The sequence below is a fragment of the Apium graveolens genome, chromosome 5 (genome assembly GCF_009905375.1).
Source record: "Apium graveolens cultivar Ventura chromosome 5, ASM990537v1, whole genome shotgun sequence".
In the NCBI taxonomy this organism is placed as follows: Eukaryota; Viridiplantae; Streptophyta; class Magnoliopsida; order Apiales; family Apiaceae; genus Apium; species Apium graveolens.
Genome location: NC_133651.1, coordinates 203492553 through 203509001, shown reverse-complemented (window position 1 = coordinate 203509001; position 16449 = coordinate 203492553). Strand labels below are relative to the sequence as shown.

The window sequence follows — 16449 nt, the reverse complement described above, 5'->3', positions numbered from 1 at the left end:
TTTCCAGGATCAAACATGGAGTCAGGGGAGGAACTAGTGGGACCGAAGGGAGCCCCGGTCCCCGCCAACTGCGGAATAACCCCAAAATTTTAATATAAAATTTTAAAATTTACTATCAAAAATTTTTTTGGTCCCCCTAGATTTAAAAAAAAATTGAAATTGAGGAATGATTATACAAAATTTTATTGATTTTGTTAATTATTTCATTCAAAATAATATTGATTAGATGGAAATCATGGAATTTGTTCATTAATCTTAATAATTAATAAATAAACATATAAGATAAAGATAGTACAATTTGAAACAAAAAAAAAGATGCTTAAAACTAAAGTCTAAAAACAGAACATACTTGTTCAATTGTTCTGCTCCGGTCCCAAAACCCCCAATACACACTATACATACAAGTTACAAAATTACAATCCCTAATATCATCTCTCTTTATCTACTCTACATTTGCATCTAATCCGTAAATATGAGTAACAAAAAAGAGATTACATCCTATTTTCAACCCAAGAAGAAGCAAACAACTACTTGTGAAGATGAAGAACCTTCTGCCGCCTCAATTGAAGTCACTGGAGATGGAGTTGAGCCTCTGATTTTTGGTGGGATTAACAGAAACTCTAAACAAAATCCTCAAAATCCAGAGATTATTAATGAAGGTATTTATTCTGAGAACACTGATGAAATTATTGATTTCAATTCGTTAATACGTGATCCTGGTTTGCGGAAACAAATTGAGATTTATCATCCAAATAAAAAAAGATTTAATTAGGAGAGCATACATTGATCTTGGCCCATATCAACCTGTGCAAATTTATCCCTTCTCTGGTCCAGAAAATCATCCCCGTCGATTTCAAAAGAGTTGGTTTGATAAATTTTTTTGGTTAGAGTACTCCCCAGAAAAAGATGCACCATATTGTTTTTATTGTTTTCTTTTTGCTAAAAAACCATTAGGAAGGTGTGGCTCGAATACTTTTACTGTCAAGGGGTTTAACAGTTGGAGGAAAGTAAACAATGGAAAAGATTGTGCTTTTAGATGTCATGTTGGGAAAGGAGATGGTTCTAATTCAGCTCATAATTTTGCGGCTAAATGTTATTATAATCTTAAAAATCAGCCTTGTCACTTGGAGAAGATGGTGGAGAAATAAAGTGCAGAAGAGATCAAACGAAATCGAATGTGTCTTAAAACATCGATAGATGCAATCAAATGGTTGACATTCCAAGCTTGTGCATTCAGAGGACATGATGAAAGCTGCAACTCGAAGAATCAGGGTAATTTTCTTGAGATGTTAAAACTTTTGGCTTCTTACAATCCTCAAGTAGAAGAAATAATTTTAGATAAAGCCCCCAAAAATGCCAAATACACTTCACCAAAAATTCAAAAAGAACTTTTACATGTTTTTGCTAGGAAAGTGCAAGATTTAATTTGTGATGAGATTGATGATGCAAAATATTGTTTGATTGTGGATGAATCTAGAGATATTTCTAAAAGGGAGCAAATGGCTATTGTGGTTAGGTTCGTTGATAAAAGCGGCTTTGTGAGGGAGCGTTTCTTGGATTTAGTCCATGTTAAAGATACAACTTCTTTAACTTTAAAGACTGAAATATGTGCTATTTTGTCTCATCATAATCTAAATGTCCAGAACATAAGAGGTCAAGGATATGATGGTGCCAGTAATATGCGTGGTGAGTGGAATGGGCTGCAAGCCTTGTTTCTTAAAGATTGTCCTTATACATATTACATTCATTGTCTAGCACATCAATTATAATTAGCACTTGTGGCTGCAACAAGAGAAGAACCTCAGATTCACACTTTCTTTCAAAATATGGTCTTTATTATCAATGCGGTTACTAGTTATTCTAAGCGGCATGATGAGTTGCAAGCTAATCAAATTGCTGGAATTGAACATTTAAAGGAAATAGAAGAGATTCAAATAGGTAAAGGTCTCAATCAAATTGGAACATTACAATGTCCCGGAGATACTAGATGGAGTTCATATTTCACTGCTATATGTAGTTTGATAAGAATGTATGGTGCTACTCGCTCGATTTTAATTGACGTTGTTGCTCAAGTGACAACTTTTTCTCAACGAGATGATGCTTTAAGTGCTATTAAAATATTAATGTCTTATGAATTTGTATTTATTTTACATGTGGTTAAGGAGATAAAGGCTATTACTGATCAACTTTGTCGAGCATTACAACAAAAGTCTCAATATATTTTAAATGCCATGCATCTGGTTTCTACTACAAAGATGTTGATTCAAAAATTGAGAAGTGATGGTTGGGAGAGTCTCTTAGAAAATGTGAGATCATTTTGTGAACGACATACTATCTTGATTCCAGATATGAATGCTCCCTACTTTGATGTGCTTAAATCTCTTCGTCGACAAGGAAAACAAAAGCAAATGGTGACAATAGAACATCATTACCGAGTAGAAATCTTTACAGCTGCCATAAATCAACAATTACAGGAGCTAAACAATAGATTCGGTGAACAAATGACGGAGCTTCTCATTTTAAGTGCATCACTAAATCCTAGGGATGGTTACAGGTCTTTCAACATAGAGAACATTTGCAAGTTAGCTGAAAAGTTTTATCCAGAAGATTTTTTGGGAGATGAAAAAATCCATCTACAGTGTGAACTACAATATTATGGGTTAGATGTTCCGGTTCATCCAGATTTGAAGAATCTGTCTACTCTTGGTGATTTATGTCATGGATTGGTAACCACAGGGAAAGCTGACATGTATCCATTAGTTGATAGACTATTAAGGCTTGTCTTGACTCTTCCAGCATCTATTGCAACATCTGAACGAGCTTTTTCTGCTATGAAAATTGTGAAAACAAGTCTTCGCAATCGAATGGAAGATGAATTTCTTAGGGATTATTTGATAGTGTATATTGAAAAGGAGATTACGGAGACCATTTCTGCCGAGGAGATCATTGATTCTTTTTATTTGATCAAAGAAAGGCATGCACATCTCAAATAAATCGGTATGTTTTCTACTTTTATTTATTTTGGTCCCCCATGTTAGATTCCTGATTCCGCCCCTGTATGGAGTATAGTTTTCCGGAATGTAATTCGAAGTGAACCAGCTCGACTTTTAATTTTACTCTGTAAAATGGGCTCAACTTAACTCGAACTCGTTATTTGAATTTGAACACATTTTTAGACTCGATAAAAAACTCGAACTCGAGATTAATTATTTTTTATGTTTCTTTAAATTTATATATATACACACACACGTGTGTTTTCTAGTTTATGTCTGATCCAATTATCTAGTAAAGTTAATTTTACAAACTGCTTTGATAATTTTTTATATATTTACGAGCATTATTATATTTTTGTTATATTTGGTAATATAATTAATTTAAAATATTTTGTTATTATATATTTATTTACTCCAACTCGTAGTACTAACTTCCGTATTTGAATTTTAGTTTCTTTGCTTTGTATGCAATTTCTCAAATTATTGTTTTGTACTTAACTATCAAAATCACACTAACTCATTTGAGTTAATTATGTATAGAATATAATACTTACATATTTTTATTGTGATCAATAACTCGTATGATAGATTTTTACATACTTAAAATCAAATATTCTACTAACATTATAAATTATAATAAAAAATTGTAATAAATAAGATCATTAAAGTGATATATATTGAATGTTGTTAGCATTATTAAAATGTATCTGATATCTCAATTATTACTATTAATAATCATTTGACCGGTCAATGGATCAGTTATTCGATTAAGTTCGGTTGATGATTATAAATATAACTTGTAAGTCGTAACCCTTGATTGCACTTACCGACAAATCATCGTATTAGATATAATTTTAAATTCTTATGATTCTTGATTCATGGCATCAATTTTGAATAAGTAAAAAATAAATTTGTCCATGATAAAATGTTACAATTTATTATTATTTTTATCATCGTCAATTATTCAAGATGTTTAGTTCTTAATAAAGATAAAATGTGTTTGTAAAATATGTATGAATAGATAATATTAGAATATTGTTTGGTTGATTGGAAAAGTAGAGTACCAAAAACATTAATTGTATTATTTTGAATTATTTTAAATGAAATAATACTTTTAGGTGTGACTTAAAAATAAAATAATATAATCAAATAAGTTTTGTGAAATCGATGTCAAAACTTGAAAACTCGAAAATAACCCTAATAGCCTTGAAAACTCGGTAAACTAGACAACTCGTTAAAATGTGATAAGTTCGAAAACTCATTAAAAAAACTCGAAAACTCAAAAACTCGATAAGCCCGAAAACTCACGAACAGATCGAACTCAACTCGTTTATTTTACGAGTCGAGTTCAAACATAACTTGACTCGAATAAGAAAAGCTTGAACTCGACTTTTATAAATACAAATTTGACTCAAAGTACACCCTAGAAAGTGATTTTGGGAAAGTCGCGTGAGTTGAGAATTAGAGTAAGCGGGGGTCAATTGTTTCAAGACGTGGTATTTGGTGGGAATCGGGTAAGAGTGATACAGGAATCAGGTAGTATATCTAATATCATGTGTTTGGTTAAGTGCTCGACTGCATATTTTTAATTTAAAATATTCTAAGTAAATAATTTTAATTTAATTAAATATAATAGTTTTATTACTATTTTAATATATTGTTGGTTCATAGATTTATTTTTGTATTAAAAATTTATATTTCATGGCTTAAAGCAATTAAAATAAATAAAAATACTAGAATTAAAGTTGATACACATGACCCTCACTCGTGATCACGTCTCTACTTGGGTATAAAAACTCATATTATAAAGATTATAATTTAAATTATAATTTAAGAACTTAAATTATACATATTAAATTATAATTTAAGAACTTATACCGCATCTTTCATCCGATCAAACAAATCATCTACCCTTGAAAATATACGCTTCTTTCATTAGTTAACTTGTTTAATTTTTGATAATCAACACATGGTCTCAACCAATATTATATTCTATAAAAACTCACTTGGTTTTAAAGTGTTACTTCTTAAAAGATTTGACGTAATTGGATCACCAATTCTTTATTTCTATTTATATGTTCCATACGGAACCTTCGTCGTTGGCTCAGTCATGAGCGTCCAATTTACCATAACACACTTACTTGAGTTGAACATCCTAACAATTCATTGAAGAACACGCTCAAAATTTATCTGTATCTAGAATTTCTTCGATCTTGAATCTTCATGACAGGTATCTTTCACATGATTGAGGTACGCTTGATCTTCATAATGTATTAATCGATTATCTGGGTCATTATTGAGAATTTCTTCATCTGCTTTTGTTGTCTTGTCAATCGTTTGTCTTGCCTGGCGTACGTAACTTTACTTTCTTATTTCTATGGTTAATTTACCTTATACGGTTTGCTACTCCCTTATCATCCATGAATTGCGTTAGCCAATAAAGCCTCAAATACACTCTCTTTCCTGTGAAGGGAATTAATAGAGTTTTTGGAAGTACATTTTTGGCTTTATTGCTCCTTAGCTCTTCTATCTTCTTTAGACCCAGTTTCTTACATTGAACCCAAAGTTCTTATTGAAGAATGAGAAGACTTTTATCAGAATAGGTTGACTTTCTTGAATAATCCTGTGAAGAGGTCATGTGATCTATTTCCCTGCCTTGTACTTAAACACTAATCTTTGAGGAAGATGTCTGTGAGCATCAATTTCTCTTACTTCTTTCAGTTCATCTAAGTATAATTTATTTTTTAAAATTAAATTTAATGTATACCTTTATTTAAAAAAATAAGATTAAAAAAATAATTTATAAAGCTGTTTTTTTATTTATCTTAAAATACTTGAAAAAATTAAATTAACTTACTTTTTGAGATGAATGGAATAATTGATTTCACAAGCAAACCAGCCGCGCTTCCACCGATTTTAGAAATATTAAAAACTTGGTAAGTCGTGAAACCAACCGACGTCGGCGGTTTCTCGGATTCAGTAACATAATTTTATCTTAGATTGGCCCATACAATACTCGGAGTCCGTAGAAAGCGATGCGACGTGTGTACATGCCATTAGGCCATGTAATTGATGTGAATAAGATACGTGGAACCAATACATTGCATGCTTCCCCGTAACCGACGTTTGTCTTCCCTTTTTCTTTTTTACTATTTCTTCCGTCCCTAAAAACTTTTCCTCTCAGTGTTGGATACGTTTGTCAATGCACACTTTTGATCATTAATATCTTAAAATTTGTTTTAGTATTAAATATAAAAATTTCACTGTATTAAAGTACTGATAAATATGAATCCAACGAGATCGCTCATGACTATATTTGATATTATAGATTAGACATAAATTAGTAGTCAATCGTTTACCGTGAACAGTAGCGAAAGTCAATATAAGAACATCATTTTGGAACGGTGGGAGTAGTAAACTATAGTAGTAATAAAAGTCCATCAATTTATATACCTTACTTATTTCAACTCTATATTGTAGTACTGTACTTGTAGGAGCGTGTATTTATTTATGATATACTGTTGTTCATCTGATACACTATAGATAGAGCATAAAATAGAAGAAGAGTGAATCAGTGAAGGGCTTGAAAAGTTGAAAAGAATATGGAAGATAGTATTACAGAGAATGAGAAGCAACAAGTGTTGAGTTCAAGGGAACATGAAGATGAGAAAGAAGGTGCTGCAAAGGAAGTGAATATCAAAGTTGTTGAAGACAATAAGTCGGGTGCAGTTGGATTTATCAACCAGTTCATTTCCAACTTTACCCAAGGTGAAGAAGAGAAACAGGGAAAGGAAGAGATAAATGATGATGTGGAAGACAAAACAATCGGCCCTGGAGATAAAGAACAAGAGGAGAACAAGGCGAGGGTGGAAAGTGAAGAGGACAACAAGCAGATGATTTCCAACATGGTTTCATCTCCACATGAAAAACAAGCAGGGAAAGCTGGTGATGAATTTTTGGAAGATGGGAAAACCCAACCGGAGAAAGATGGCAATGGTGTAATCGATAATATTTTATCCAACTTGCCTACACCCCTGCCAGGTACTACTATTATACTTGATTACCCTAATTGAGGGATCATTTTGGTTAAATTTATTCTTCTTCTTTTTTTAAAAAAAAATGAACAGATGATGCTGCTCCTGCAAGCGATGAGGCCTCCATCCTAATCCACTCTATTATCCATGACTAGGGGATCCCTTAGTTTTTTCAAAAAAATCGCCTGTGATCAAGTGTTGTTATCTTATGCTTTAGTCACTGCTTCTTCAGTGCCATGGGGCTACATTACCAACTTTTACCAAACCCAATTTGGGGTACAATTTAGGCACACACCCCCCTTTTTCCACACACCACGACATTGTGGGTATATATGGCGGCATATGTTTTGGTTGGGTTTTATCAATGGGCGAAGGTTAAAATCCATGGATCGATAACCCCTTGAGAAGCGTATCAGACTTTCATTTACAATCATTATAAGATATATAACCAATCAAATGGAATATGTAATCACCATATAATTTTTTTTATCTTTTTTTTTTCTCTCGCCTTCATATTTTTGTATGTGTTAATATTCACGCTCTACACAGAGCATTAGTTTGTATTTTATTTTTGAATGTAAATTAATCGCGTAACTTAAACTTGAATTTATTATTATTCAGAATTTATTTTTTTAGCAAATTATTAAAATAAGTGGTTGCACCGCAAAACGATCCGCAATAACCGTAAATTTGCAACCGCAATTGACGCGGTTAACCGTAACCGTAAATGTGGTTGCGGATGACAATTTTCTAAAACCGTTCTTCGCGTTTTGGTTTGACTTTTACCCCAAAATCGATATGATTCGAACCGCGTACACCCCTAGTTTTAACATTAACTAGCATAATAACCGGTGCGAGGCACGGGTCATTTTTTTAGAGTTTTTTTTATGTATCATGTAATTATAATATTCTTAGAATAACTCCAACAATATCTTTATATAGGCTCTTAAGTCAAATTTTGAAAAAATGGAATAAAATTTCTCTTCAACAAGTTTCATGTCCTCATCTATAATATTAGGAGTTTCAAATGTTTCTCACTTCTAGGAGGAGTGAATATTCCCTAAACTATTATTATATGATAATTATATATTTCTTACCCGTTAATATATATTTAATGAATGAATATAAACATGATAGCAAGTGTACGTTTAAAACGAAACGATTAAACTTAATCTGTAGAATGCCGTTAGTATGTTTACAAACAAAAAACTAAAAATTAACATATATGTTGAATATAGAGTTGACCAAAAATTTTGAATTTTATTTAAATAAATTATGAGTTCACTACTAACTTACAATTAATTTACTCAATTTAAAAAGATAAAAATTACATAACTGAAGTCAGAATGTCTTGCAATCATAATAGACAATAATGTAAAATTTATATTATTGTTTATATTAAAGTTGATTTTAATGAAAAATATTAATTTTTGAAATTAAACGTATGTATGTATGGAAAAATGTTAGTTTTTCATTTACACTACTGTTAAGATTAAGTTATATGTACGTGTGTTAGCATGTAAATTATTGTATGTTACATCTCTTTATTTATATGCTAAATATCTTATTTATGTACATGTATAATCATTGTTAACATCTAGTGAGACAATTGTTTACTTAAATAATATGCATTTATAATCATTCAAAAATTAAAATTATGTAATAAATAACTTGCTATAATTTATACATGGTATTCACATTATCACTAACAAACAATCCATATCTAATTTTACGCAACCGGGTATCAATCATGGTTGTAACATAAAAATAAATTATATATTTTAAGACTTATTATTGATATTCATGATTATTTTCAAGAATTCGAAAGAGAAATTGTAATTGTATCGTTTTTAAACTGTTTTTAAGTCTTTTCATTAAGACTCTAATATTTTTTCATATAATAATTTGATAACATTATATACTATTCTCCTAAAATTAATAATTTTCAGTTCGATACAGTTTTATAAAAATCAGTTGAACTGGTTAATTTTTTTAAATTATTCAACAATGTATGTTTTTTTCCTTAAACAATATAAAATGTATTGAATCAAATGTTATAACATAGTATATAGATATTAATTTTATTTGAATAATACAAAATATTTGTACAATATTATCTTGATCAATGCATATTGCTGATCTAAAAGAATTCTTTTTAAAAAGCTAGTTTTTTTAAAGTGAAAATGAAAAATAAATCAGTTTAATATATCATCATAGTTTTAACAAATCTCGTAAGATCTCATTTCAAATTTCAAATACTTTTAAAATCGGGACAAATCCCAAAAATAATAATGTGTTACCAGTAAAGTTAGTAATTTTAATATAAATAATTGGTTGACTTGATCCTATAAAGACCTCAAACACATTAATTTATATTAACATAAGATATTAAAAAAATTTACATTATTGGTAAGATATTCTCGCCGAACTTATAATTTAAATTTACTAAATGTAGAATGTGACGATATTTTTCGGCCGGGTCATGTTGTCAAATTTCGAGTATTTTTTGAAAAATGGGTCAAGTTCTAAAATGTATTAATTAATTATAATTCGAACTTATCTAAATATATAATACCAATATAGATTATTTATATATAAACGATTCTATTTTCAATATTTTTTTAAAAAATTATACATGTACATTTTAATTACTTTTTATAATAAAAAATGTTAAATGTTAAAAATATATGAGATATATTTTTTAACTAAAAAATGATTAATAAATATAATAATAATCTATTTATGTACTATGCCTAATTTTATATCTGGAATTCAATTCTTTAAAATTAACTATACAAATATTCAACTAACTATTCTTTGTTTTGCGGAATTCAAGAAAGTACCTTTAAAATCAAATAAAATATTCATTTAACACAGTTACATATTATGTCTATGATAAAAAACACATGTGACAATATGATAGTAAAATATTGTATAGTTGAATAAAATAACTCAAGTTCGATTCTCATAAACTACATATATTATATAAATATTAAAAGTTAAGGTATTTTAGTCTTTTTAATTAGACTTTTTAATCTTGTTCTCCTATATATATATATATATATATATATATATATATATATATATATATATATATACTATCTCCGTACCTCTCATTTCTTTACGGTTTTTATATATATACTATCTCCGTACCTCTCATTTCTTTACAGTTTTTTCACATGCTTGACATGCATTTTAAGGTAACCAAAAACTATATTTCCATAATTTATTTTTAATTTTTTTTTTTTATAAAAGTTTGAACATCATATTTTTATTTAGAAGAAAAAAAAATTAAAAAATTTATACAACTATATTTAATAAAAGTATTAAAGTGCGTGCCGAATTCCCGTCGCATAATATAAAAAATTGAGGGGACGGATGGAGTATATAATAGAAGAGAAAACCCGATTCTTGTTGTTGACTATCCCGATACAACAATACGCTCTTCTTACAACCAACCCCATTTTCTAATTGTGTTACAAAATCCTTACAAGGGTAAAAATATAAACTAATACTATTCAAAAATTGCTACAGAATTAAGTAATTACCTTTTTAGTACAAATCAAGTCTTACTTTGGACTAAAAATTAAACATAAGCATCACCTAAAACTTGGGCGTCTGTAATTACTTTTTTGATTAAAAAGGCACCAAGAAATGGTACAAGGAGCAAGTTGAATAGTTCAATCATGCTAAGCATAGAAAATCAGCTTCCACGCATAAATTGATTTCTAGGAGCAAATATTTGGTTCACCCTGTTCATATTCTCAACGATTACAGTAAAAGAGACTTGTTCGCATTATAGATCTGACAGACAATTGTATTGCTACACAATTAATAGTAATAAAATCACTGGAAGCATATACAATTCGCCTCATTCCAAAAAGTACAAACAGAGCTATCAGGTAATGTTCTGAATCAGATGGAAGGACAAGCATGCATTTGGACAAACAAAGGATGGTCTTCTAATCTTCTTGCTAGTATCCAACCCTGAAGCTTATCACAAGAAGAATCGTCTTCTGCTTGTATCCATTTCCGGCTGTTTATAGCAAAAGAATAAACAGAACATTTACAAGATGACTAAATATATTTTAATATTATGTTTACTTACAGGCTACTATCAAATAATTTATTGAGAGGCAGAGTCTATTACCTTATGGACCCACTCATATTCTCCACCTTTGGTATCAAATGTCCCATGCTGCAGACTTTTCAACTTCAAAGTAAATCGAGGGCCACACTCCTGCAAGTAGAGAGAATACATAAGAATATTGTTAGAATATAAAAAAAAATTAATAAATAAATAAATTAAAGTTCATTGCATAATGCTGATTCCTTTTATCGAGTCAGCAGAGAACTGTGACATCGTTTATATCTAGTACATTTTTCATATGAACACTGTGTACAACCTAGGTAGAATGTGGTCATACCTGTAGCCTGGCTATTACTCTGTCCTTAGAGACGCTCTCAACCTTACTGTCCATGTTCTTGGTAGTTTTTGAGTCGGTCTGTTTATTTTCTTTGTTTTCAAATATATAACTTCACGTGATAAAACGGAAACAATCAGATATTATATAAATAAAATATAAGCTGACTATCATTTTGTCAAGGACACGCACCGATGATGCCTGAAGAATATAAAGTCTCTCTGATTGTGGAAGGTTACAACTCGTCGACCGCGGAAATTTGGGTCTTGGGGAAAAAGTGACTGTATTAGCCTAGAAAAACACATAAGTTGATAGTTAGAAGACACAACATACAATTTGGAGAGACATCATTCAGTCCTTGTGCATTACAAAAGGCAAATATCAGTCAAAAATCAGAAAATGGTATTAAGATACGGGGTATAACTATGAAAAATTGCAATACTTTTTGTCAAAATACTGAAACAAAATGAGTTGCTACCTCCCAATGCGGTGACCCAACTGTGTCGTGAAGTTGTTTAATACTAGTTCAGGCTTGTGACTAGTTGGATTTCCGTGATTCTGCTAACAATAAACAGAGGTCATTACAAGTAAAAGTCTGAAGTCATCAATGATTTTGGCCAAATTGTAATGTCAATCACAGAGCGTCATGCATACTTACACACAGAGAGGGGGGGGGGGTCTAGTAGTTATTAAGTATGTAGCTTATTATAGTAAGCCCAGTCCATTATGTTATTTGATTAATTATTGTATTATCTTATATAATGATGTAAACCCCATATCATATTAGACTTGATTATTGGATTATCCAACTATATGAATCTTAAGTCGAGTCTCTTTCTATATAGGTTGCGATCCATACTTTTTCTCCCCACTGCGGTTAGGAAATCCTTGGGGTAGTGGACTTTTTTGTGGATATTTCACCAAAGTTTATTGTAATTCTTGTTATTAAATTCATATATTAAAACTTAAACATCTTTTCTTATGACGTATTCGAGCTGACTACATCTTATTAGAAGGCTTATGCTAGTGATACTACAAAAGAAAGGACCAGGTAGGGTAAAAAGTATCAAGCACAAAAAATTACATATAACAGCAACAGTCCACGATATAAAAAATGCGTATTGAGAGAGCACAACAAAAAAACTCACATATAGTGAGTTAGAAACAAAAATTATTTGAACTGAAAGACAATGGAACTCTAAACAAATCAAACAGACCATAACATGTAAGCAACACATAAACTAAGAATTCTTTGCATTGTCTTCTAGTCTTTGCAGGACATGGAAAAAACAAATGGTTGAGGGATACCAGAAGTAGTCTACAGGCTAAAAAGATAATACCTTAATATCCTTGCGTAAGACCAATTTTGTTAGCTTGAAATGTGCGGTGGGCCCATCAGGCAAGCCAATTACTAGGAGAGCATCTGACCACAGACAATAAAGTTAGTACTTACAATAATTCAAGTTCAGTACTTTTGTCTTGTAAATAAGGAGAAATAAAATCATCACAAATTTACCACTCAAGTTAACTTTTGCTAGTACTCATAGGGAGTCCACAGTTAATATAATATTTTCTCAAGTCTAGAGTTAATATGTTTGATCAGAAACAAAGCTACAATAACTGCTAAAAAAATTTAAAATATTTACAATTGTGGGGAAAAAATGAATACTTGCAACATAACTAGCTCAAAATTTGACTGCATCTCAGAAGACTAGCATAAACTTTACTCCTAAAGTTCCAAAATTCAAAAAATTACTTCCGCTTGCTAGAAAAATGTACGAGGAGCAGAAAAGGATCAACAAATTCATAATTCAAATTGCATATACAAACCTGGTTCCCTGCGGTTAGTGTGAACAACTATTAGAGAGGTAAAATCCTTCTTTTTTGCATATTCAACGATCTGAAAGATAGTTGTGCAAGATTTAGCAAAGAAATCACATTATGCCACTGTAAGATACACAACAGAAAATATGAAGCACCTTTTTTAGGTCATATGTTCCTCTCTTGTAGTAATGAGCGTTTGGTATGACAGACAGTAGATCAGATATTAATTCTGGTCCCCTCTGCACATATAAAAACATTTAAACAAAAGACAAGCAAAGAAGACAGAACATACATACATAGCACACCAAACCTATATCAATCCACAAAGAATGCAAGCATATATACAAAAAATGAGAACAAAGAGCTGTCAAATGAAAGGGAGATGAAACAAAAGAATTACAAAAAACATACAGTTGAATTGAAACGGCAGGTGGTGATCAATATCTTTGGAACGTGTTCTTGCTTCAACACAGAACTAAACTCATCAACATCATTAGCAGCAAACAGCTGCAAATGATCAGAAATAACAAAAGTCACAGTCCATTCTTTGACATAGCAAGGTTACACATTGAGTCAGGAGAAAGATGGGAAAGAATCAAATGTGTAGCATACCTCTTCATCATCTGGTTTGCAAATTGTTTCATCCGCTTCTCTTGTATTTTCAATTGTGCGAGGAACTGGCCTTGGAGAAAGCTGCACCCAACAATTAAAATTGAGATTTACAATTTTTTTGTTAAATGAAGTTACTGATATAGATGTCCCTTTTACGAAGACTGCAAATTGTAAGTAGATTCATTAATTCAACTAGGATATAATGGGTACGTTTGGGTTGGTTCACCATCGAGTTTACTACCAAATGATTTGGACCACAAATTTCAGAACAGAATAGAAACACGTTTGAATCCAGTAATCTGAAATTGAGGACTCAAATATATATACTTATATATGAAAATTAAATTGTTAATAATGACAGGCCAGATGTTGATACAAACAGGTTTTACAACTAAGACTGCATATTATCAGGTATCATTCATATTATCTGCATAGAAATCATGACTGAACTGCATCAAAATATTGCTAGATATGTAAAAAGTTCTACCAAGAATCTTCTCGAGGAACAAATGGATATCTGCTTTCAGTTATGTGTACTGGGTTGGTTCCTAAATACCCGGACCAAATTTCAATATATGGATATTTCACATCAACATCCATATTTTAGCTACGATCTAAAATAATCTGTAAGAATAAAAAAACTAGGGAGGGAAAAGAAACGAACCTCTTTGTTCCTCGAGAAGATTCTTGGTAGAACTTTTTACATATCTAGCAATATTTTGATGCAGTTCAGTCATGATTTCTATGCAGATATCTGCTTTCAGTTATGTGTACTGGGTTGGTTCCTAAATACCCGGACCAAATTTCAATATATGGATATTTCACATCAACATCCATATTTTAGCTACGATCTAAAATAATCTGTAAGAATAAAAAAACTAGGGAGGGAAAAGAAACGAACCTCTTCACCGAGCTCTAGAGCTCTCTTCTCAAGAGCATCACGAGCTTTGACTTTTTTGCGCTTTTCGAGTTTCTTCTGTTCCTTAATTTTGGCATGAACAGCTGACCTCTTATCTTTGTTTTTAATCATAGAGGGAAGCAGCTGATGCCCAGTACTCATCTTTGGCTTCTCATCCTTCTTATAATTATCTTCATCTCCGTCATCATTTTTGCCCTTTCGTTGCTTATAACCCATCCTAATCCCTCTGGACAATCAATGACGGAGAGTTAAATCACACTATCCGAATATGAAAGAAAAATGTATGTGAACTCAGTTACGGAGAAGCTCAAGTCCTAAAACCGCAATCCCCCCCCCCCCTTTTCTAGCACTAAAAACTTGACCTAAGAATTACATTCAAGCTCAAAAAAACTCAACACAAGTAGTGTTCTCTCCAATATATAATCAGCTATTTACCAAGTAAATTAAATATTCTTTCATCAATCTAGAGCACTACAAAACAATAATTATTTATAGAAAACACCGCAAGCACCAAACAGCAAAGATACATAAAACACAAATATATATATAAATTACAATTGCTAAATAATATGGCTAATGTAGAGGTTTGCCTACAAATTCAAATTGAAAGCTTGTACTAATAAATATGAAGACTAATTAAAGCTTAAAAAGTGAGAGATTAAACAATGCAAAAATTGTAAATATCAGCACAACACATACATACATACATACATACATACATACATACATACATACATACATAATTATACGTATAGACGACCAAAAGAAAGGCATTACCTTTGAAGAAACTGACTCCGGCGGCCGACAACAGGGTTAGTATGAGGAGCCCTAAAAATCTTCTTCTTCTTTTGTTATTTATAAAAACTATAATGAGCTTGATGCTCCCACGTATACACAAACGAGGGGTATTATTATAATTGTATAAATCTTCTTCTTCTTTTGTTATTTATTTTATTTTGTTACTCTCATTTTTTTAAAAAATTCTCGCTTTAACTAATTATTCATTTTAAGTTTTTCTTCATCGCAGTATGTATAATAATTTATTAAAATTAGGGATTTTTACCCGCGCTACGCAAACTTGTTATCCGACAATTTATTAAACGTAAACTTTTGTATAAATGAAAAAAATTCGTTATATCGTATTCTGAGACGATGAGCTCTTAATTATATTAACAAACAAATAAAAATACATAAAGATTCACCAAAAAATATATTCGTCATTTTCAAAAAAAAGTACAAGAACCTATTACTTGATTAAAATCACACATCAATGTCAGGATTATATTCGCTACAAAGATTTCAACGTTAAGTAATTGACGATTATAAGATGAGAACATAGTAACAATCTGAATGCTTTATTAATTAATATAACATGTACATTACCTCAATTATGATGCATAACAGGTATAGTTAGTGTGGCGCCCTCCAAACCAGGGTCAGAAGTTTGGGGTACACACACCTTATTTATAACCTGCTTATAATAATGATAAAGATAATAATGATATGCAGTGACCCTACTTACCAACTACCACGGATCGCAACACGTTAAAGTATGTACACAAGCAACACACACACTTATATTACAAACGCCCAAATCTCAACTATTCAAACTTAAAACTGAATATAAACATTATTACAAACTT

At 30.9% G+C, this 16449-nt stretch overlaps 3 protein-coding genes across 3 annotated transcripts; 2 read left to right on the top strand and 1 right to left on the bottom strand.

The window, feature by feature from the left end:
• The first annotated feature begins 1175 nt into the window (after positions 1 to 1175).
• Positions 1176 to 2993, top strand: LOC141660593 (uncharacterized). The gene is made up of 2 exons (XM_074467582.1): positions 1176 to 1686; positions 1774 to 2993. Exons 1-2 carry the CDS (start codon positions 1176 to 1178, stop codon positions 2991 to 2993), a joined length of 1731 nt encoding a protein of 576 aa, XP_074323683.1.
• Positions 2994 to 6417: 3424 nt separating this feature from the next.
• LOC141661552 (uncharacterized) lies at positions 6418 to 7597 on the top strand. Its single transcript, XM_074468562.1, has 2 exons — positions 6418 to 7034; positions 7121 to 7597. Exons 1-2 carry the CDS (start codon positions 6596 to 6598, stop codon positions 7180 to 7182), a joined length of 501 nt encoding a protein of 166 aa, XP_074324663.1. The 5' UTR covers positions 6418 to 6595; the 3' UTR covers positions 7183 to 7597.
• A 3126-nt stretch (positions 7598 to 10723) lies between these two features.
• Positions 10724 to 15706, bottom strand: LOC141724711 (uncharacterized). The gene is made up of 12 exons (XM_074526944.1): positions 15584 to 15706; positions 14789 to 15032; positions 13888 to 13968; positions 13687 to 13782; positions 13431 to 13514; positions 13282 to 13351; positions 12792 to 12874; positions 11930 to 12009; positions 11644 to 11742; positions 11455 to 11563; positions 11178 to 11267; positions 10724 to 11063 (listed from the first exon to the last, which is right to left on the bottom strand). The coding sequence occupies exons 2-12, from the start codon at positions 15020 to 15022 to the stop codon at positions 11025 to 11027; spliced, it is 1065 nt and encodes a 354-aa protein (XP_074383045.1). The 5' UTR covers positions 15023 to 15032; positions 15584 to 15706; the 3' UTR covers positions 10724 to 11024.
• Between the last annotated feature and the right edge of the window lie 743 nt (positions 15707 to 16449).